General features: G+C 32.4%; 4 protein-coding genes across 6 annotated transcripts; all 4 read right to left on the bottom strand.

Annotated features, from left to right (window-relative positions):
- Positions 1–665: 665 nt before the first annotated feature.
- Positions 666–2,926, bottom strand: LOC113854674 (probable caffeoyl-CoA O-methyltransferase At4g26220). Its single transcript, XM_027485821.1, has 5 exons — positions 2,858–2,926; positions 2,670–2,749; positions 2,131–2,275; positions 1,898–2,029; positions 666–956 (listed from the first exon to the last, which is right to left on the bottom strand). Exons 1-5 carry the CDS (start codon positions 2,924–2,926, stop codon positions 666–668), a joined length of 717 nt encoding a protein of 238 aa, XP_027341622.1.
- Positions 2,159–11,092, bottom strand: LOC113854675. 2 transcript variants are annotated; one of them, XM_027485822.1, is made up of 3 exons: positions 10,961–11,092; positions 9,987–10,197; positions 2,159–4,521 (listed from the first exon to the last, which is right to left on the bottom strand). In XM_027485822.1, exons 2-3 carry the CDS (start codon positions 10,166–10,168, stop codon positions 4,335–4,337), a joined length of 369 nt encoding a protein of 122 aa, XP_027341623.1. In that variant the 5' UTR covers positions 10,169–10,197; positions 10,961–11,092; the 3' UTR covers positions 2,159–4,334. The 2 variants fall into 2 exon arrangements, with proteins under 2 accessions (XP_027341623.1, XP_027341624.1); XM_027485823.1 differs by having other exon boundaries at positions 10,974–11,083.
- A 1,794-nt stretch (positions 11,093–12,886) lies between these two features.
- Positions 12,887–15,869, bottom strand: LOC113854676. Of its 2 annotated transcripts, none has more exons than XM_027485824.1 (3): positions 15,732–15,869; positions 14,811–15,021; positions 12,887–13,374 (listed from the first exon to the last, which is right to left on the bottom strand). In XM_027485824.1, the coding sequence occupies exons 2-3, from the start codon at positions 14,990–14,992 to the stop codon at positions 13,188–13,190; spliced, it is 369 nt and encodes a 122-aa protein (XP_027341625.1). In that variant the 5' UTR covers positions 14,993–15,021; positions 15,732–15,869; the 3' UTR covers positions 12,887–13,187. The 2 variants fall into 2 exon arrangements, with proteins under 2 accessions (XP_027341625.1, XP_027341626.1); XM_027485825.1 differs by having other exon boundaries at positions 12,917–13,374; positions 15,745–15,839.
- A 5,343-nt stretch (positions 15,870–21,212) lies between these two features.
- Positions 21,213–22,810, bottom strand: LOC113855769 (1-aminocyclopropane-1-carboxylate synthase 7-like). Its single transcript, XM_027487401.1, has 3 exons — positions 22,640–22,810; positions 22,253–22,542; positions 21,213–22,068 (listed from the first exon to the last, which is right to left on the bottom strand). Exons 1-3 carry the CDS (start codon positions 22,808–22,810, stop codon positions 21,213–21,215), a joined length of 1,317 nt encoding a protein of 438 aa, XP_027343202.1.
- Positions 22,811–23,401: the final 591 nt, after the last annotated feature.

Raw genomic sequence — 23,401 nt, 5'->3', positions numbered from 1 at the left:
TAAATTCAAAATCTTTTTATTAATGTCATTGGATCGTGATAACTTGTTAATCAGTATCATTCTTTTTCTCTTTTTTTCGTCTTTTTGCTTTACATCAATTCTACATGGAAAATAAGGTGAATGAGGAAAAAAAACGTAAATAAGTAAATTACTCTCTTCTTTAATATTAGATTAAGTCCATTATTCATGGACGGCCACCACCTATTAGTTGAGACCATTTTCATTGATCATCCAATTAGTAATTAGTAAGAAAATACAGTGGCAATAAATTATAACTTATTGAAGAGTAAGGTAATTCTAGTTAATTTATTTAATAAACTTACAGCCACCCATGGTGATTCGTGACGCATGCTTTGAGTACTGTAGAATTTTATTATTATTTTGTATATAAACATTGACAATTGTGAGCATTCGATGGAGAAAGTAACATAGCCTACAGCAAGCAATCCAGCAGGTATTGCTGTCACAAGAAGTTATTAAATAAGTGATTTTAGATGAAAACACCTTAAATTAGAATTATTGTATCTGTTGATATGTTGGTTCCTTGTATTGTATACATGATTATTGCTTACTTCTCACTTATATTGGATGATCCTAAATGTAGTTTTGTTAATTCATTACTATGACATGAAGAATAGATCATAACGTATATGTTGAGAGGAAAATCAACAAATACGCCTACAGATAATGATGCCGTCACCTATTGAAACAAAAGCAATTTGAACACGACAATCTTTGGAAATGGCTTGGTTGAAATGAAGTGCTAATCTCCTCCAATCTCTTTTGGGTTCTGAAACTGCCTTTTCAGGCAACGCAACAGTTCCTCCCCACAGTGTGTTATCATAGGCAATTATTCCACCAATCCTAACCAATTTCATAAGCTTCTCGTGATAATTCCAATAATTGTTTTTGTCAGCATCAATGAAGGCAAAGTCAAATGTCCCTTCGTTTGCAGGCTCCACCAAAACAAAAAATAAAATAAAATAGGATTAGGAGTGTAGACACAAGTTGAGTTAAGCTTTACAAGATCTGTGTTTCAATTTTTAAAATATAAACCTCTACACAATATGATGTTTTTCTAAGGTCTAATTTAGATTTTTTTAAAGTATAATTTAACTGAAAAATTAATTTAAAAGTTTACTTTTTAATAATTTTTTATAAAATGTTAATCAATTTTTTAATAGTACTAATTAAAAAATATAAGTAAGTTTTTTTTAATTAAAAGCATAACAATGCACTTATCTAATTATCTTTGCATCTTTCAATGCAACTTAACGTGATTTTTAATTTTAAAAAATTATTATTTGTTAATTACTTAACTATTGACCTATGGTTATAGATTAGCAAAATTTTATATTTTTACAATTTTATTAATCTTCACTCTTAAATATTTATTTCATTAAAAATAGAAGGTATAATAAATATTTTTAAAATAAATTTTACTAATATTAATTTCTTAAATTTAATCTTTTATTATTGAGATGAGAGATAAGGACACACAAGTGGATTTTTTCATCGGCTTCGAACCCATGTCCGTGAGCTTGGGGCTACTAAACTTATCATAATTTAGATTAATATGCCCAAACCTTTATATAATTTAACTGAGTCTAAGCCTTTGTTTATCAAGTATATAATTTTAAAATCATATAGTAAAAATTTAATATAACAATAACATATTTACTTAAATAAATTAATTTGTTATGTTTAGAAGGCCTGTATAACGACCAAAACCTTTCACTTTTCAACTAAATAGATATTAAAAAAATTAAATTATTTAATAAAAAGGTTAAGCCAAACCTAACGTATAATAGTTTAAAGACCTCCAATAGTCATTTTGACCTATTTTTCATCCATAATTTCCATCTTTAAGTAAGATGCACATTCAAGAATTGCTTACATCTTCTAATAGTTGATGAAGAACTGGTGAAGCTGGAGACTCTATAAAGTCAATCTTGTGTTCTACACCAGCCCTTTTAATGAATGGAAGTCCAATCTCATAAGCTTTTCTGTCTGGATCCATGGCTATAATCTACAACAGGAAGACAAACAAGGTTAATAATATAAAAGAGGCACATTGTAACCCCCAAAAAAACACATTAGAGATACGCAGAAAGCATATAATATACTAACCTTTCCATCATCAGGGATGGAGAGTGCGGTGAGGAGAAGAGAATACCCAGTAAAAACTCCCACTTCAATTGTCTTTTTAGCGTTTAGAAGCTTCAGGAGTAAGGCCATTAGTTGACCCGCATCAGGTGCAGCGCTCATGAAGCCCCTGAATAATGAAAATTAATAATATTGCATAGAAGAAAATTTTTCTAATGTCATTTTTAGAAGTCAAATTCAATAAAAAAGAATGAAGTAACAATGCCTTACTATTGTTTGTTTGGAAATTTGATCTTGTATACTTACGGTCCATACATGTACTACAATGTCACTCAAATATTTTGGAGTGATATATACTCTTGACTGGCATACAATACCTAAATATTATGCACTAGTGTGTACAAGATAATTTCTATGGGATAACAGTAAGTTGGAATTTATTAAAGATGACCCTTCAACATGTATACACGTAATATTTTGCGTTTGATGGACATCAAAATTTGTTGTGAAATGTTCATGATTTTTGGGTTTAGAAGTAGAAAGACAGTACAAAGAAAAATTACAGAGGATGTTTTGCAGTTTCATTCCTTAGATCTTTGAGGGTCTCTGCTTCTCGTGGGTAAACGCTGGTCTCCAGTATATACTGCCAAATATTTGTTGCCTCGTTGGGTTAAGTAGGATAAATAAATCTGAAGAATCTAAACATTATAGTACGTACTATATGAAAATACCACGAAATGTTTGATTATACCTTCAGTAACCCCTCACTTTGCAATATAACTGGATTGGGAAAAACTGCTGGCTTTGATATATTGTCCATTTCCTTAGCAGCATACACACCTTATAAATTCCCCAAATCATAAAAACACAAGAAGCAAATAGTCCTACATGTTATGATTACACTTGGTATTCAATACTAAAATTTCAAGCTGTGGGAATAAACATAGATATCAGTCCCTAGTAATAAAGTTACGCATGAAAAACATTATGGGAATAAGAAACTAGAATGCGGGCATAGTTGGTTTACTGGCTAGTGAATGCTGTGGTAGCATATACAAAAGAAGGTTGAAAAGGAAAGCATACCTGAATTTCAAGGATGTTAATGAGAAACTAAACTATGGAAACTAAACTCTCAATACTGAATAATTTTGGGCTATCCCGTTGTCCTTAAATAGTTTATATTAATATCCAAAGCATAACAAGGGATGTATACAAGTTTTTTATTGAATATGAATCTTTCAGGCCAAGAATGCTTCATCAATTCCATGGTAGTCTTTTTGTATGCCGACGTTAGTGCATTTTGATCTTGATACTTCTTTAAGGAAACCGATATTTGCTCGGGCATCACCATCTTTTCATGATCTTCAAAGACATTCACAAAGACACGTGATTTTAATGTTTTGGGTACAAATACAAAAGTCAAGAAGAGTTCATAATACAAACTACAAACGACCCAAGAAAACTAAATTGAACTTGACTGCTCGAGATTTTGAGTATTTTATAATGCGATTAGTTATCTTACCCTTCCCCGACAATTCTTTCAAACATCCATTTAGAAGTATCCAACCAGGCCCTTATTTTTTCTAGTTTCATAGCGGTGTAGTATCTGTACTTCTGAAATTAGACATTCTGTCATTTCTAGCCATAATGGTAGACACCCTTGGATAAACAATCTATTGGATTGGTTTGTAATATCCTGAACAGAGAAAATTAGAAACAGCGTTTTAACCACTCTAATGAAGTAGCTCAGCTTTAATCCTTTTGTATCTCATCACCAGATTATTATAGCACCGACCAAGTTCCTTAGAGAAAATCATGCAGAGCAAATACCACTTCCTGTCCAAAAAACGCCTTCAATTTTATTCTAATTTTAATATTTTATGCAAAGCTATAAACAGCAATATAATTAAAAAAAAAACATTTATGAAAAAAAATATTCAAAAATTGCAGGGTCCTGCATCATCATTGTCGAGTATCATCACTAGCTTTCCAACATGATAAGAGAACAACGCAAGGTCCACGCCCGCCTCAAATACAAGGGGTTATTGAAGCTTATCAAAGCTAACCGCTAGTTTCTCAACCTTTATCCCAAAATGGAAAAAAAAAAAATCAGACCACAAATTGCCTTGCAGAATGCCATAATCCACAAAATGTATAAATGACCAGAGAGCAGCTGGCTTTAGAAGTATATAGCCCTGCTAAAATCTACACGTTCAAGTGGTTTATAGTCAGACATAGTAACCAGTGAAAGTAAAACCCCTTCCAACAATTTCACCGGCGCAAAACCATGCAAAGCACTCCAGGCCAAACAAAGCACCAATACCTACATCTTCAACCTTTAATTCTTTCCTGTTCTTCCATAAATGCTTGGCATAATCAAGTTCCTTCCAGAAGGACTCACATCGACCTGGAATACTGCAAAAGATTGAAGAGTTAAACATAGTAGCAGAAGCAGCCAAAACAAAGTTTGCATAGAACATACTAGATTTCTTTTCTCCATCTCTACACATACATGAGCACACGAGCACGTGCAAAGCTAAATTCTAGAAATAGCATGCAGCAACATGTACCAAAATATTTAGACAAAGAAACCTTTTCTACTTAATTTAAACATGAGTAGTGATGAGGAAACAAATTTCTATCTCTTCACAAGTGCTTCTCAATGATTGTTCTCTACAAAAATAAAGTTCTCTCTCCTCTTATCTCCCTTCATCTCTGACTAACAACTTAGTCTCTCTCCTAAACAGTCATCACCAAGAAAAAGGGAAAAGAGAAAAGAGAAAAAGGTCGACAATTCATGTAATAAATTTTACAGACAATGACATGTTCATAATTATTTTGAATTGAAAAACATGAACATTTTATTTGGGCAGGCCAAAACAGACCCTTAAGCCTCCACCATAACTAACCCTCAAGTGTCTCACTCCTCTTTGCATCTTCCCAAAATCCAGATATAGTTGTTCACCCTTCTGAATAAATTTAACATTTTTCTACCTTGGTTGGGTACACTACCACATTGGTCACTAATTTTTTTTTGCTCCAATTCTTCAACTCATGTCAACTTCATTTCTTTTCTTTTTTTTTTTTGCACTAAAAATATTCACTTCTTATAAAAAAAAATTAAAGAGATCATGTTTGTTGTTTTTAAGTTTTAACATGATACAGGATTATATTTGGCAATGCAGGTTCACATTTAGTGACACTAAAAATCGTCAACAAGTGCAGCTATACAGTCTACCAGGCATTTTTATTCAGATAATTGGTCTTTTAAATTTTTCAGATAAAACTAGTTTTCTAAAATTAACCTACCAATACAATTGTGTAAATAAATTAGAAAAGCTTTTTAGTCTAAATAATTTCGAGCATGTTAGCAACATGCTCTTTCTACGTTTACCTTTACTCACTAGCAAACCCCATATATAACCGTCTACTGGTATGCGCCTTTGACAAATGAGCACACAAAACAGATTATTGAAATTCAGTTCACTTTATCATTGTTTAGATAATTCACTGAAGATTGTGGTGAAGACATATTCACATAATTTGAAATGCAATCATGATAAGAAAATCAAATTGGAATGACACACGAGCATTGGCATAACACAAAGAGATGCATAGTAAACGAGACAGCATAGGCTTCAGTGCATGAAATTTAAAATAACGCACAGAAATGGACTTCAGCATAAAAACTACAAGCAGCAAGCTCTGAATTTATGACCTTGATGTTATGGCAGAAAGTGATGAGCGCAGGTCACTTTGTTCTCAGCATAACTAACATGATTACATCAATCAACAAGAAGACACAGTTTGGATAAATTTTCCAACAAGTACTTATAGGGGGAGAAAATAAAATGAATTAAGGAGGTAAAATCATAGTAGTCAATCCCGGATAGCGGCACGGAACGGCCGACCTCAAAAACGCTATAGCGGCATAGCGGATAGCGGGATGGCCGCTATTTTACGTATTATAAATATACTCATAAACTCATAAATTAAATTACACACATATATATATATGCTTAGATGTCAATAACAAGTAACAACAAAATATAAAAATAAATTTAACTAACTAAATTTAAGTCTCTAATGCTTAGATGTTTAAAAATACTAAGTGTTCAATTCAAATACAAATATTTTAATAATTATCATCATCTTCATCTCCAAGATTTGCAATGTCCTCTTCATTTTCACTTTCATCACTACTTTTGTAAAGAACCTACTCCTCCTCCTCCTCCTCATCCTCTTCTTCAGAATCTTCGTCATCACATTCTTCTTCTTCTTCTTCTTCTTGTACAATTTCTTTCCCTTTTCCCTTAGATTTAGATGAAGAAGCAATTGTAGTTGTCTTGGATTTTGATTTAGCTTGTCGCCTAGTGTAGGTTATAGGCTCACTAGCCCCAATTGCATTAGCAACAGCTCCCCAAGTCAAGTTATCATCATCAAACACTAATTCATCTACAGCATCTTCATCATCTCCAGCTATTCCTTCTAGCAACCAATTATTACTATCATCAACATCCTTTAAGATAATAGGATCCACCACGTCAGAACACTCAAAACGTTCATTAAGAGCTTGGTTATATTTAATAAAAACCAAGTCTTGTAACCTTTGATGCTCAAGTCTGCTTCTCTTTTTAGAATGAATCTATTTTACCATAAAAAAAAAATATTAGATTTTCACTTTTCATAAAAAAACTTTAAATTGAGGATTCAGATATTTACTTACGTGCTCAAAAGTACTCCAATTTCGTTCACATCCAGATGAACTACAAGTCAAACTCAACACTCTAATAGCAATATTTTGTAAATGTGGTGTACGTACTCCATAATTCTTCCACCATTCAGCTGCAAGTTATGCATCAACTTATTAACCTTTTGTGTTATATCTACATAATTACATTACAATAAAAAAATTAAACAAATCTCTTACCAGGAGCCATTGTAACCCTTTGTCTTTTTGCTCCACTTAAACCAAAGAGACCTTCAGCTCTTCTATATGTTGACAATTGAACTGTAGCATTGTCTACATCATCTTCACTTGTACATAGCCTCTCAATACATTTATACAAGCCTTCCACAACTTCAGGATCATTCTCAATTTGTTTATTGCTATAAAAAAATTGAGGATTCAGATAATAACCTGCAGCATGTAATGGATGATGAAGTTGACACTCCCATCTTCTATCAATTATAGCAAAAATCTCCTTATATTTGTCTACATTTCCTTTGAATGCATTTTGAATGCTTTCTTTAGCTCTATCAATTGCCTCATATATATAACCCATTGCAGGCTTTCTTTCATTATCAACAAGTCTCAAAACTTGCACAAGTGGCCCCATAGCCTTAAGACAGAAAACCACATCATTCCAAAAAGAAGGCATAAGTACAGCGTCTGTTGCCCTTTTTCCTTTAGCTTCTTTGGCTGTTTTGGACTTTAACCACTCATCGGAAGTGAACATTTTTCTAAGGTTGTTTTTTTATTATGCAACCTTTGTAATGTGAGGAATGTTGTGGCAAACCTTGTCACTCCATATCTAACCAATTCAGCTTTATTGGTGAACTTCCTCATAATATTCAAAGTCAATGAATGACTTTGGATTGTTCTCTTGACTCTAGGTATTTTTCCAATGTCTTCTAATATCAAGTCAATACAGTGTGCAGCGCATAAAGTCCAAAACAAATGTGGTCTTTTAGCTTGCAACAACTTACCTAAAATTAAATTGCATAGTCTAAAATTAGAAACTAATAAAATAATTAGTAACTAAAATTAATATAGGGAGTTAAGAATAATTCTTACCGGCTAATACATAATTACTTCCATTATCAGTAACTACTTGCACAACATTTTTCTCTCCAATCTCTTCAACAAAGCTATCCAAGAGCTCAAACAACTTTTCTCCAGTTTTCATATAAGCAGATGCATCAATGCTCTTTACAAACATAGAACCAGTTAGACAATTTACTAAGAAATTGATCAATGTTCTATTTTTTTTATCCGTCCACGCATCTGACATAATTGAACATCCACATTTTTCTCTTTCTTCTTCACGACTTTTCAACATTTCCTTTGTATACTCTAACTCCTTTTTAAGAAGAGGAACTCTACACTCATGATAACTAGGAGGCTTTAGATGTGGACCATAGTTTCCAATAGCTTCAACCATTAATTTGAAACTTTTTGAGCGCACAACGTTGAAAGCAATTCCATTCCTACAAAAGAATCGCTCTATGTATTGAACTGTTCTTGCTCTTGCCTCTTTGACACAAGCATCATTTATACTTGTTTGTCTTTTTGATTTTGCTAATTTGATTCTTGTTTCTGGACTCTTTAACCATAATAAATCCAATGGGCCCTTGACATTTTTTCCTTTTTTGGTGGCATTACAACCACTAACATAGACTGATGCAACACTTGAGGTTGCAGGTCGTTTTCCACTACGAATATTTTGAATTTCTTGCACCTCTTCTTCATCATCATCATCTTCATCTTCATCATGCTGAAGTAAATATACCTCTTTTTCAATTCTCTTCTTCTCATGAGCTGCTATTAGTGTTTCTTTTATTTCTTTGGGAATCCTTGGACACTTATCAACATCTCCCTTCACTCCCATTTGGTGCCTCTTTGCTCGGGTAATACCGCCTGTAGTCGTTTTTCCACAAAAGTCACAAGTAACAGACTTTTTATTATTTATGTCTTTCAAACTATTCCATTGCCAACCTATATCCAAATTATTTCCTGAAGGCTTCACTAATGCACAGGATGAAATTGAAACAGAGCTGGTTCCTTGTGACAGATTGGGAGGAGTAGCCATTACTTCTTTAAGCTTTGAAATTTCGAACAGAAAATAATAGAAGAATCAAAACAGAGAAGAGAAAAAAAAAACAGAGAAAAATATAGGAAAAAAAAATGTTCAGTACCGGAAAGTTCGCCGGAAGTTTGCCGGAGTTGGAGAAGATGACCGGAAAGTTGTGCTGACCTTGAAGAAGATGAGAAGAGATGAAGAAAATGACTCAAAATAATTTGGGTCACCTTAGAAGCTTGCCGGAGACGAAGAAGATGACCGGAAAATCAAGTGGAAGTCTCGCCGGAAAAACAGAGCACAGCGAACAGAGGATGACCAGAAAACCGAGAACAGAGGAGAGAGAACCGAGAACAGAGGAGAGAGAACCGACGGGAGAAGAGAGGAGAGCAGACTGATGGAGGCTAGGGTTGAAGAAGATGATTCAGAAAAATAAGGGGGGTCGAAATTCCAAAATTGCCCCCCCTTAAAGGGCCCTAATGGTAAAAGATGAGGGGCAAAAAGGGGAAACGCGCGAGAATGAGATAGCGGCCGCTCCAGCCGCTATTTTCGGTGTTTTCCGCCGTGAATCGCGGCGCGACAGCCGCTACTGTGAAACGCGACAGCGTCGCCGTCGCGGGAAAGGGCCGCTCCGCCCCGCTCCGCCGCGATTGCGGCCGCTATTTCCGCTATTGACTACTATGGGTAAAATCAATCAAACTTCTTGCATAAATTAAAATTAACTTTTGCAAGTCAACTTTTGCTTCGTTGTATAATTTATCCATAAGATGAGGTGCATAAACTAATTTTAATATATGGGAGAAATAGTTTATTTTTGTCTCCTTTCCTATAACTGCATATAGAGAAATTTATGCAAATTGCCTCAGAGAACTGGAATAAAATAATAATGGTTATAATGCCTCACAAGCACATTATGAGCCGCTCAAACTCAAGGCCTAAAGTTGAAACATGCTATGATGGATTATGGTCGACAAGCATATAAAATTAGAGAGATTTATAAATTGAATCCAGCACCAGCCAGAGAAAATATCATTTAAGGAAAACAAACAAACAATCAAACAAGGTTGTTGAAAATGTAACCTAGCAAGACGAGTGTAAAACAATTGCTTTGCCAGTAAGTTGCATTTCTCTACTGTAGGAGGCTCCTGAATGTATTGCTTGTTCTGCTCCAACAACTGCTTGTAGTAAACACCTCCATGTTTGGATACAAATTGGGACGCTTGACATGCTTTGGACTGCAACTGCTGCAACTTTGACGCCATCAAGTCAGCAAGTTAAGTAGAACAAAACCCTGGACCAGTGGAAAAAAAAAAAACCAATGAATTAGACATAAGGTGAACAATGTACATCATTCCCAATCCATAATTGTATTTTAAACACCATAAATTCTTCTACCCACTGATCATAGTCAGGATAGAAGGAAAATTAATAGCGAAAGGCATAATCCTCAGGTAATCCATTGCTATTTCTAAATTAATTTGCATCGAAGGTGATGTTTTATCAGTAACCACAAAAGGGTTTAAGATGGAGCTATTCATTACAATTAAATAAAAAAACATAGGTGGAAAAGAATAGCCTCAGCGCAATAAACATAGTAGCTGTTCAAAAAATCCCAATACAACAACGTTATGTACACACAAACACGCACAAAAAAAAAAAAAAAAAAACTGCAATGTCAATTGAAGTATCATTATACTCCAGAATCAGCAACTGACTAAAGGAACAAATCGCGCAACGACAGTCCCAGTTTCTCAAAGACTTCGCTTCACTATTCAATATATCCCTTCAATGGAAAATGGTGTTCTGAGAGGCAAATCAAAACCCTAAATGTTCAACCATTTGACGCCACAAACAAAAATAATAAAAAAAATAAATCGGAAGATATACATATATGTGAAGTAAGTGAGTTTAAGAGATGAAATGAAAGGTCACATAGTATCAGATAAGAAGATCCCAAAAAGGAAAGAACGAGATCTGAAGAGAGAATGAAAAAGGCAATAAAATCTCAAGTGTATGTTGTGATCAAAAACTAAGAGAAGAGAAAGGAGCGTTACCTTGTCCTCTGACCAATGCAGTAATCGGAAATTGTTCAGATTGGTCTCCGTCACCGCCGCTACCTTGCGACGCACCGAACACTGAAGACGCTCTCTGTGAACCTTCTGTGCTTTGTGTTCTTTCTATTATCTTTTTTTCTTGGTTTCCTTTGTTACTCTGCTCTTTTCTCTTCATTCAACAATATGGGCCGAAAGTAACATTTCTCCACCTGTTTAAGCCTATCATCAATATTCAAGCCCAAAGACTTGGTATTGGTCCACGTTATATGTTTTTGGTGCTGTTACAAACAACCTGTACTTCATGACTATAAGATTCACATAAATGAGTAATCATGTTTTAAAATAATATTATGCTTATATTTGGTATTTTATACAGTTTAAAATTTTAATATCAAGAAAATTTGATGATAAGATAAAAAAAAACTATTCTTTTCTTTTTAGAAAACTTTAATCGATTTTATATAGATGAATTTTTTCTATCTTTTTATGGATATGAAATGATGAGAATTATGTTAAGAAGTTATGTATTGAAATAGCTTTTAATTAAAAGCCAACTTGAGAATATTTTATAACTGCTTCAAAACTTTCGGAAATAGAAAAGTATATCTTGAAATAAACACATCTTTATTCGCCATCTATCAATAATTTTCACATTTTAACAATCGAGTGTTTGTGTATGTTTAACTAACAACAGCAGTCAAAATAAAAGAAAGTATAACTGAAAACAAAAGTCGATTATATAACAACTTGATTTATAAATTACTTGTTGATGTAAGATGATTGGATACGAATGGATAAATTGAATAATAAAAATAATCTATTTTTGAAATTAAATATTCTTGGTGTTTTAACCTTTTCATATGTCAGAATATTATTTTTGAAATTAAATTTTTAGAAATTGTATTATACATTTCAAAGTTGTATTTTTTTAAAAAAAAATGAATAAAAAAAAGAATGGTGCGAATTATAAAAAAATGAGCACAAAAAATATTTTCCAAAAATATACAGAACATGAAGAGCAGATGTTAACACACTTCCACCCATTGTAACTCGTGAGTTTCCGCCTTCGTACTCTCTTTATGCAAGACTGATAATTAAGAACTTGAACAAACATCAATCAAAAATAAATAAAGTTTTAACGTTGTTTTTAATTTTAAAAATATTATTTATTAATTACTTAACTGTTGACCTATGGGTATAGGTGAGCAATATCTTATATTTTTACAATTTTAATAATCTTCACTCTTAAATATTTATTTCCTTAAAAATATAAGATATGATAAATATTTTTAAAATAAATTTTACTAATATAAATTAAATTTAATCTTTTACTATTGAGACGAGGGATATAAGACCACACAAGTGGATTTTTTCATGAGGACACGTGATTTTAATGCTTTGGGTACAAATACAAAGTCAAGAACAGAGTTAATAGTACTGACAACAAACGACCCAGGAAAAAAAAATTGCACTTCGGCTGCTCGAGATTTTGAGTATTTTATAATGAGATTAGTTAACTTACCCTTCCCCTACAATTCTTTCAAAACTCCACTATAGAAATATCCAACCAGGCACTTATTTGTTTCAGTTTCATGGCGGTGTAGTATCTGTATTTCTGAAATTAGACATTCTGTCATTTCTAGCCGTAATGGTATACACCCTTGGATAAACAATCTATTGGATTGGTTTGTAACGTCAGGGACAGAGTAAATTAGAAACACCGTTTTAACCACTCTAATGAAGTAGCTCAGCTTTAATACTTGTCTCTCATCACCAGATTATTATAGCACCGACCAAGTTCCTAAGAGAAAATCATGCAGAGCAAATACCACTTCCTGTCCAAAAAACGCCTTCAATTTTATTCTAATTTCAATATTTTATGCATCTATAAACAGCCATATAATTAAAAAAAAAAAAACATTTATGAAAAAAAATATTCAAAAATTGCAGGGTCCTGCATCATCATTGTCGAGTATCATCACTAGCTTTCCAACATGATAAGAGAACAACGCAAGGTCCACGCCCGCCTCAAATACAAGGGGTTATTGAAGCTTATCAAAGCTAACCGCTAGTTTCTCAACCTTTATCCCAAAATGGAAAAAAAAAATTCAGAACACAAATTGCCTTGCAGAATGCCATAATCCACAAAATGTATAAATGACCAGAGAGCAGCTGGCTTTAGAAGTATATAGCCCTGCTAAAATCTACACGTTCAAGTGGTTTATAGTCAGACATAGTAACCAGTGAAAGTAAAACCCCTTCCAACAATTTCACCGGCGCAAAACCATGCAAAGCACTCCAGGCCAAACAAAGCACCAATACCTACATCTTCAACCTTTAATTCTTTCCTGTTCTTCCATAAATGCTTGGCATAATCAAGTTCCTTCCAGAAGGACTCACATCGACCTGGAATACTGCAAAAGATTGAAGAGTTAAACATAGTAGCAGAAGCAGCCAAAACAAAGTTTGCATAGAACATACAAGATTTCTTTTCTCCATCTCTACACATACATGAGCACACAAGCACGTGTAAAGCTAAATTCTAAAAATAGCATGCAGCAACATGTACCAAAATATTTAGACAAAGAAACCTTTTCTATTTAATTTAAACATGAGTATTGATAAGGAAACAAATTTCTATCTCTTCACAAGTGCTTCTCTCAATGATTGTTCTCTACAAAAATAAAGTTCTCTCTCCTCTTATCTCCCTTGATCTCTGACTAACAACCTAGTGTCTCTCCTAAACACAGTCATTACCTAGAAAAAGAGAAAAGAGAAAATTGTCGACAATTCATGTAATAAATTTTATAGAGTCTACCAGGCATTTTTATTCAGATAATTGGTCTTTTAAATTTTTCAGATAAAACTAGTTTTCTAAAATTAACCTACCAATACAATTGTGTAAATAAATTAGAAAAGCTTTTTAGACTAAATATTTTCGAGCATGTTAGCAACATGCTCTTTCTAAGTTTACCTTTACTCACTAGCAAACCCCATATATAACCGTCTACAATTGGTAAGCACCTTTGACAAATGAGCACACAGAACAGATTATTGAAATTCAGTTCACTTTATCATTGTTTAGATAATTCACTAAAGATTCTGGTGAAGACATGTTCACATAATTTGAAATGCAATCATGATAAGAAAATGATATTGGAATGACACACAAGCATTGGCATAACACAAAGAGATGCATAGTTAACAAGACAGTATAGGCTTCAGTGAATGCAAATTTAAAATAACGCACAGAAATGCACTTCATCATAAAAACTACAAGCAGCAAGCTCTGACTTTGTGACCTTGATGTTATGGCAGAAAGTGATGAGCTCAGGTTATTTTGTTCTCAGCATAATTAACATTATTACATCAATCAACAACAAGACACAGTTTGGATAAATTTTCTAACAAGTACTTATAGGAGGAGAAAATAAAATGAATTAAGGAGGTAAAATCAATCAAACTTCTTGCATAAATTAAACTTTACTTTTGCAAGTCAAGTTTTGCTTCGTTGTATAATTTATCCATAAGATGAGGTGCATAAACTAATTTTAATTTATGGGAGAAATTGAGTTCATTTTTTACTCTTTTCCTATAAATAACTGCATATAGAGAAATTTATGCAAATTGCCTCAAAGAACTGGAATAAAATAATAATGGTTATAATGCCTCACAAGCACATTATGAGCCGCTCAAACTCAAGGCCTAAAGTTGAAACATGCTATGATGGATTATGGTCGACAAGCATATAAAATTAGAGAGATTTATAAATTGAATCCAGCACCAGCCAGAGAAAATATCATTTAAGGAAAACAAACAAACAATCAAACAAGGTTGTTGAAAATGTAACCTAGCAAGACGAGTGTAAAACAATTGCTTTGCCAGTAAGTTGCATTTCTCTACTGTAGGAGGCTCCTGAATGTATTGCTTGTTCTGCTCCAACAACTGCTTGTAGTAAACACCTCCATGTTTGGATACAAATTGGGACGCTTGACATGCTTTGGACTGCAACTGCTGCAACTTTGACGCCATCAAGTCAGCAAGTTAAGTAGAACAAAACCCTGGACCAGTGGAAAAAAAAAACCAATGAATTAGACATAAGGTGAACAATGTACAACATTCCCAATCCATAATTGTATTTTAAACACCATAAATTCTTCTACCCACTGATCATAGTCAGGATAGAAGGAAAATTAATAGCGAAAGGCATAATCCTCAGGTAATCCATTTATATTTCTAAATTAATTTGCATCGAAGGTGATGTTTTATCAGTAACCACAAAAGGGTTTAAGATGGAGCTATTCATTACAATTAAATAAAAAAACATAGGTTCAAAAGAATAGCCTCGCGCAATAGACATAGTAGCTGTTCAAAAAATCCCAATACAACAACGTTATGTACACACAAACACGCACAAAAAAAAAAAAAACTGCAATGTCAATTGAAGTATCATTATACTCCAGAATCAGCAACTGACTACGTTTCACTATTCAATATATCCCTTCAATGGAAAATGGTGTTCTGAGAGGCAAATCAAAACCCTAAATGTTCAACCATTTGACGTCACAACCAAAAATAATAATAAAAAAACTCGGAAGATATACATATATGTGAAGTAAGTGAGTTTAAGAGATGAAATGAAAGGTAACATAGTATCAGATAACAAGATCGCGAAAAAGAGAAAACGAGATCTAAAAAGAGAATGGAAAAGGCAATAAAATCTCAAGTGTATGTTGTGATCGAAAACTAAGAGAAGAGAAAGGTGTGTTACCTTGTCCTCTGACCAATGCAGTAATCGGAAATTGTTCAGATTGGTCTCCGTCACCGCCGCTACCTTGCGACGCACCTAACACTGAAGACGCTCTCTGTGAACCTTCTGTGTTTTGTTTTATTTCTATTATCTTTTTTTTTAGTTTCCTTTGTTACTCTGCTCTTTTCTCTTCATTCAACAATATGGGCCGAAAGTAACATTTCTCCACCTGTTTAAGCCCATCATCAATATTCAAGCCCAAAAGACTTGGTATTGGTCCACGTTATATGTTTTTGGTGCTTTAACAACAGCCTGGACTTCTTGTGTATAACATTCACATAAATGAGTAATCATGTTTTAAAAAGAATATTATCCTAATAGTAAAAAAAAAGAAAGAATATTATGCTTATATTTGGTATTTTATAGAGTTTAAAATTTTAATCTCGAGAAAATTTGATGATAAGATAAAAGTATTTTTTTAAAATTTTATTCTTTTCTATCGATTATATATAAATGAATTTTTTTTGTTATCTTTTTTTATAGGTTTGAGATAATGAGAATGATGTTAAGTAATGTATAGAAATAACTCCTAATCAAAAATCAACTTGAGAATATTTTATAACTGCTTCAAAATTTTCGGAAATGGAAAAGTATATCTTGAAACAAACACATCTTTACTCGCCAATTATCAATAATTTCCAAATCTTAATAATTGAGTGTTTATGTGTGTTTAACTAACAACAGTAGTCAAAACAAAAGATAGTATAACTAAAAACAAAAGTCGATTATATAACAAAACTTGATTTATAAATTACTTGTTGATGTAAGAAGATTGGACACGAATGGAGAAATTGAATAATAACAATAATCTGTTTTTGAAATTAAATGTTCTTGATGTTTAAACCTTTTCATATGTCATAATATTATTTTTGAAATTAATTTTTTAGAAATTGTGTAATACATTTCAAAGTTATATTTTTTTAAAATGAATAAAAAAAGAATGGTGTGAATTATAAAAAAAAAAAAAAAAGATTAGCACAAAAAATATTTTCCAAAAATACACAGAACATGAAGAGCATATGTTAACTCACTTCACCCATATTGTAACTTGTGAGTTTTGGCCTTCGTACTGTCTTTGTGCAAGACTGATAATTAAGAACTTGAACGAACATCAATGAAAACAAAATAAAGTTTTAATTAAACAAGAAATTGAAATTACTCTACATAACAGATTGTATTTATAACAAGAAAAAAAAGGAACAAAGAAACGATGCTCATGCAGTTTGTTCACTATGCCTCAGTCGATTTAAGTTCATCCAAAGCTTTTGACCAGATAAAAACAAAAATAATTAGTTTCAGATCACAAAAATGTTACCCTTTTTGGTGTACTGACCAGTGTAAACAAGTTTTGTCTTTTGGTAAACAAAACAAACGAATGTAAGCAAAGATTTAAATAATGCAATCTAATGTGAAAAGAGATTAGTTAAATTGGCATATAGCTTCATGGAATTTCCCATTTGGCGTCTTTCGTTGTGGAACAAACAAGCTTTTCTTGTGCACTGCATTTTCACATAATCTCGTTTGCACCGCATTTGTCCTCACCCATTCACCGACTTTTCTATTGATGTCAATCAGCGAAGAAAAGCAGGTACTATAGCATGCGTTCTTTGTATTTCTATGTAAATATGTATTTTAAATTCATTAAAGTTTTTCGGTGCATCTTTAACATTGTATTAAACAGTGCTGTTTATAAATAAATAAGTAGTCCAGCTCATGTTTTATATATACATGGACTCACCATTTTCATGCATTAATTTCTCGTTCACTTTATATTGACTATCTCAGTCAATCTAACGTATATAAATTCATATGCTTTGACCGACTATAAGAAAATGAATATACGTGTGTGTATGCATGTATATATACACATTACTTTGGATCTCAATGTCGGCATATTATAGTTGTGCCTTTTCGTTAACCAAACAAACAGACGACTAATAAAGAGCCTTTTGATAATGTAATTAATCTCACGTGTGAACGAGAGATTATTAGCATGGCAGCGGATAAAGTGGTTGGCTAGAGTGGCTCAAAATGTTAAACTTTACAAAATGGGTATGATTAGTAAGGCTATAAATATCATGTTAATGAAACTAATGTAATCTTAATTCAGATGATACAATTGTACTCAGTCACATTTTTTATTTAGTCCTTAATTAGATGTTAGATAATTTATTTAGGAAGAATACTCATTAAATTTGTAATCACGTGTACTATTCACATTGGGCAAGTTATAAATGTTTAGTAACCATTTGTAACTTCTATGCTCCCAAAAATACTATTCATGATCATTGGAAGAAAATTCCTAGGTATAAGGGTATGTTGCTTTGTGATAAACCATCGGTTTATCAATTTATCTATGGAAGTTAAATGAAATATTGCTTATTTGTTAATGTATGACTTTGATTTTTTTTCATTTTTTTTATTTTGTTTCTGAAGTGGTAATTTAAAATGACTATAGCAGAACCAAATCGTACACGCCCGTGTTAATTACTTGGCAGGGCTGAGATAGCATCAAAGCAAACTCCAAGGGTGCCTATGTGAGCACACCTGATCAGCTCTTTGAACTAGAACGAACGACCATGCTGTTTCACAAGCATGTCCATGCAAGGTATTGAGAAGGAAAAGAATAAGTAATTGGATTCTTGCATAAGAGAATGAAACTTTATTTCATAAATTGATCGAATTTTAGAGGAGAGTATAAGTTTATATAGAAGTCATGCATAATATTCAATTCTTACATCAATGCAAAATTAACAATAATAGAATTAATCATGATGGCTATTAATGAAATTCAATACAAGGGGATCTTAAATTGAGCAACTCGTACCAAATAATGCATACTCATGCAACCCCTTCGAAAGCTATATTACGGGGCGTCAACCTCATTAATGATTTTCAAGCTTGTTTTACTTTGTTTAAATATTCTCTCCATTATTTTTTTCCCCTTATCTCCTTGATTCTTATCTCATACCTTGGATTTTACTTATTATCTTATTAATCTTTGGTAATATAAACCTTGTCAAATAAAAATTAAATTGTTAGTAAAAAATTAAAGTTCTATACTAACAAATAATATTACTATTACAAACTCAAAGCTATTTTGTTTTTCAAAGAAAAATTCTATGCTAATATAATAAAGTAAATTACTTTTTTAGTGAACTATAAAAGAAATGTTTAAAGATTCGATCAAAATGCTAAATGTATTGTTTGTATATTTTGATTTTTTTTAATTTAAAAATAACTTTTTAACAAGAGTAACTTTTAAAATAAAATTTATTTTTAAAAATAATAACTCTTTTCAAATTTTAAAATTAAAAAATCAGAACATCGTTAAGCTATTTTGGTTCTCTTTACTTTTAATTTTCTATTACTTATGTTCTTTTGTGCTATCCCATCTTATATTGCAGTTTCTTTCTTTTTTACGATATCTCAACTTAGTGAACTTACTTAATTTCTTTGGCATTTTATTTTTTCTTTGTTTTCTAATTTAAAAGTGTTTATTATCACACTTGTATGTCTATTGTTATTTCAATTTAAAAAAGTTCTGTGAAAATATATATCTTTACTATTAGCATGATCATTATAAGAAAGAGAAAAATATATTTTAAATAAAAAATTATTTAAAAAATAATAATAAACATTTAAGAGGAACGATAAACCGAAACACAATCAAGCACATCCTATGACTTTTTCCTTTCATACTTATTTACTTAATTATTTTGTTAAAATAACTACTATTTGGCTTTAGGACTACAATTAATTGATTAAATCCAAGCCATGCTCTAGTTACGATGATGCATGTTGATTAATATGGTGCAGACCATTCGGGTTTCACATTAACTGAATCGAGTATTCATATGCAAAACATTCGACTAAACGAGGATTGGGTCGATAATTAAGTAGATAGTAGATCATTATCAAAACCAAATCATTCCCTTAAAGTAGTTAATAAAATAATTAAGGAAACCCATGTACCTTATTTATAAATAGTAATAATGAAAATTACGAATGTTGACCGTATTAAATACACTTTTTTATCAAAACATACGCGAGGTCCTAATTAATAACGTGTCCCATGCTTAAATTTGTTTTGTCAGCTCTTGCGTCTTAACTAATCTATCGTTTCTCCACTAGAAGTATAAAAGCTAAGGACAAGAATGTGTGTATATATATATATATATATATATATATATATATATATATATATATATATATATCATACCTCTATTAATTCATATACTTGGTAGTGTCATACATTTTATTTTATTTTATTTTCAAAATGATATTTGTACATCTATTTTAGATTTTTATTTATTATTATATATTTTATATACTTATCTTAAAAAACTTAAAAAATATTTTATTTATATTTATTAACCTACAGTTTATTTTCCTAAGTAGAAATAAAAAGGAAAACGAAAGAAGTGGTATAGAATAAGGAAAATCAGTGTTAGCTCAAAGTTTGGTGGTGAGATTATTAATATAATAAAGATATATACATATATATATATATATATATATATATATATATATATATATATGTATGTATGTATGAAGCAGTGGACCATTAATTAAATATAGTAGTAGTACTGTAGTATTTGTTTTGGAACATCACGCGCACAACAAGAAGCCTAAATATTAAATGCTTATCAAATTAAATGTTCTTAACCAAGTCAGGTTATCCACAGTTCCATGTACTAATTAATAAGCCTGACAATAACACACACTTTGAGTGAGAGCTCAATGAGAGGAGTTTCCATTTCTAAATGATTTCAACAATAACATCAAGCTAAAAGCTACTCTCTATTTTATTTTTTTATTATTGTGATTTAAAAATTTCAAGACCTGGTCAATTTCCTTACAATCATATTCGTGGATAATTAATTTAAAATTAGTTTAAGTAGTTAAACAAGAGTATTTTAGTTTACAACAGTATTATTTTTTATTCTATGTGCCTCACCTTTAAAAAAACCAATTTTGGTAGGGAGATAGTATATGGGATTGGTTTGCTAGCTGTTGCGCGCAAACACGCGCGCACACGTGGGTATAATAAACCTTTCACACGGCAGCTATCTAAATACTATAATAAGATTGATTCTGATAAACTACAATTAGAATGCAGATAAAACCTCTTCAAAATAAAATAACATCATCTAATCCATAAAAATCAGTAAATATAATTCAGGGACCACAACATTTTTCATTAATCGATAATTTCACTTTAAACATACACAAAAGGAGCTCCTAAGTAATTAACTTGCTTAAGTTAAGCAAGCAAACAAGGACTAAGACACTTGGGGTAGTGAATCTGATTTACAGTATGAATTTTGGGTTTTACTGTTACCCAATTAAAGAATTTATCAAAATGGCAAGAACCATTTAAAAAAAATAAAAAATAGCAACAAATAATAACAATAATAGCTAGAACTTATCAAAATACCATTACTCTTTCTTAATCCGCTCCATGAAGTTACGTATTCTCTCCAATGCTACTTCCAGTGTTTGCTCACTCATATTTGCAAAACACACCCTGAACCAACCCGGTTCAGAACAATGGCAAGAAGACCCAGGAGAGATATTCAGTTTCGCTTCATGCAAAATGGCATTCCAAAGCTCCAATTCTCCTTCCCTATTTGGTTTCTCCAGAAGTGGACTAAGATTCATCCAGCAAAACAACCCTGCATTCCCTTTCAAGCACTCTATGCCAACACTTTTCAACCCTTCAATGATCATTTGGTACCTTTTTCTCAGTCTCCCTCTATTGGTCTTAATGTAGTTCTCAGTGAAGTTCTTATCAGATAACATAGAAGCCAAAAGGTGCTGTGTCTGAGAGGATATTAAGGTGAAACTTGACATTCTTCTTGCTGTGGTCACAACCTTATCGTTGTATGAATAAATGGTGCCAACTCTGAAACCAGGAAGTCCAAGGTCCTTGGAGAGGCTATAAACTATGTGAACTCTCTCTGAGTTTTTGTATTGACGAGCTTCAAGGATTTCTGCTACACTCACAAACTCAGAAGAGGAGAACACTGAGCCTGAGTAGATTTCATCTGAGACTAGATGGATGTTCTTGCGAGTCACGAAGTCAAGAATCTCCTCCAGAACCCTGCGTTGAATTGTTGCACCTAGTGGGTTTGATGGGTTTGTGATCAACACTCCTCTCACTTTTGTGTTCTTGGCTTCTGCTTCTTTATATGCAGCCTCCAACGCTTGTGGAGTGATTTGGAAATTGTTTGAGCTGTCACAATGGATTGGAACTATGTTTACCCCAGTTCTCCACCTTAAATCTCTATCAAATCTGGAAAACAAGAAGAAAAAAAAATGTCAAAAATGATCATAGTTTAAGTACACAACAGCTTAAGTGAGAGAAAAAAGAAAGACTCGAAATTTATACATGAGTTTTATCATGTTAAAGTTTTACGTGAGACCATTTTTTTAAACATGTTTTGATGTGTGATTAATATATAGTGATTTGTTCTTACCCTGGGTAGTAAGGGGTTGGAACAAGTAATGCATCTCCTGGGTTTGCGATTATGAAAGTTAAGAGTTCATTGGCTGCAGTTGCGCCTGCAGTGAGGACCACTCTATCTGGGTCAAATTTTGCTCTCCCTCCTCTTATCTGTTCCATGAAGCTTGCCATTGCTGTTCTGAATGATTTAAGTCCATGATAGTCTTGGAACAAAGCGTTCTCTCTGAAACCAGGAGCTCCTTTCCCCCAGGTAGATGCTTCTGAGTGTTCTTCCAAGTACTTTTCCAGCAAATCAAATGAAACCTGAAAGGTACAGCATAAGAAGATCAATTATCAATTCATTAGTTACATGCACTAGAATTTTAATATTGTTTTGCTCTCGTTACACACACACACTTACTTGATTCTCTGCCAATCCCATTTGTATAACTCCGGAGGAGTTAATTAATTCATCATAAGGGTTCTCATCATAGGCCTTCCACCCAGCAAAATAGGGGGAGTCTTCCCCATGAGTTTCAGAAATTGCAACTTTGGAAAGTTGCACACAAGGTTGCTCAATCTCAATACCCATAGCTAGCTTACTTTTTTCAAGAAAAAGGGGTGAAAAATAATTATAATTAATTAAATTAAAAGCAAAAATTGCAGAGGTCGTTATAGGAAGCAAGAAGCTTCTGTTGGTACGAGAGAAACTCAAACTATGAGAGAAAAAAGGAAGAGAAAGAAGGATGCAATAGAAAAGCTAGAGAGAGCTGAAAGAGAGCCGTTGATTGAGTTTGTCTTAAAATCCCGCTCTATATATAGGCTTTGAGCCCATGAAGAAAACACACTAGGGAAAAATAATAATAAAAATATTAAATATTGATAGGAAATAGAAGCTTTACCTTGAAGTTTTTTACACATATTTATCTGATGTGACTTGTGACAACTGTACACCCTGCCAGATCAGAGGAAAATATATGGTTGTTGTTTGGGGGGTTGGATTTCTTGCCATTATTATAGTCCCCTCTTCTTTAAAGAGTTTCTTATGTGTCGGTTTAAATAGAGTAGAGTTCTTTTAATATAATTTGTTAGTGCAACTATTTGCATCTTCTTACGTTTTAATTGTTGTTCATTAAATTAATAGTTGAGTTCTCAAAAGAAATCCTCAGCTCTCAACCTATGA

The sequence above is a fragment of the Abrus precatorius genome, unplaced genomic scaffold, assembly GCF_003935025.1.
Source record: "Abrus precatorius isolate BTA unplaced genomic scaffold, Abrus_2018 Scaffold11, whole genome shotgun sequence".
Classification (NCBI taxonomy): Eukaryota; Viridiplantae; Streptophyta; class Magnoliopsida; order Fabales; family Fabaceae; genus Abrus; species Abrus precatorius.
The sequence above is the reverse complement of the archived record's forward strand: the minus strand, read 5'-3'. Positions and strand labels throughout refer to the sequence as shown.

Excerpts from the sequence above, each read along its gene's own strand:
- LOC113854674 (XM_027485821.1), bottom strand. The coding sequence starts at position 2,926 with ATGGACAATATATCAAAGCCAGCAGTTTTTCCCAATCCAGTTATATTG. Across the intron at positions 2,750-2,857 it reads AAAGTGAGGGGTTACTGAAG|TATATACTGGAGACCAGCGT; the intron begins GTATAATCAAAC and ends AATATTTGGCAG. Across the intron at positions 2,276-2,669 it reads GAAACTGCAAAACATCCTCT|GGGCTTCATGAGCGCTGCAC; the intron begins GTAATTTTTCTT and ends TTCATTATTCAG.
- LOC113854675 (XM_027485822.1), bottom strand. The coding sequence starts at position 10,168 with ATGGCGTCAAAGTTGCAGCAGTTGCAGTCCAAAGCATGTCAAGCGTCC. Across the intron at positions 4,522-9,986 it reads TTTTACACTCGTCTTGCTAG|TATTCCAGGTCGATGTGAGT; the intron begins GTTACATTTTCA and ends AATCTTTTGCAG.
- LOC113854676 (XM_027485824.1), bottom strand. The coding sequence starts at position 14,992 with ATGGCGTCAAAGTTGCAGCAGTTGCAGTCCAAAGCATGTCAAGCGTCC. Across the intron at positions 13,375-14,810 it reads TTTTACACTCGTCTTGCTAG|TATTCCAGGTCGATGTGAGT; the intron begins GTTACATTTTCA and ends AATCTTTTGCAG.
- LOC113855769 (XM_027487401.1), bottom strand. The coding sequence starts at position 22,810 with ATGGGTATTGAGATTGAGCAACCTTGTGTGCAACTTTCCAAAGTTGCA. Across the intron at positions 22,543-22,639 it reads TGGGATTGGCAGAGAATCAA|GTTTCATTTGATTTGCTGGA; the intron begins GTAAGTGTGTGT and ends TGTACCTTTCAG. Across the intron at positions 22,069-22,252 it reads CCAACCCCTTACTACCCAGG|ATTTGATAGAGATTTAAGGT; the intron begins GTAAGAACAAAT and ends CTTGTTTTCCAG.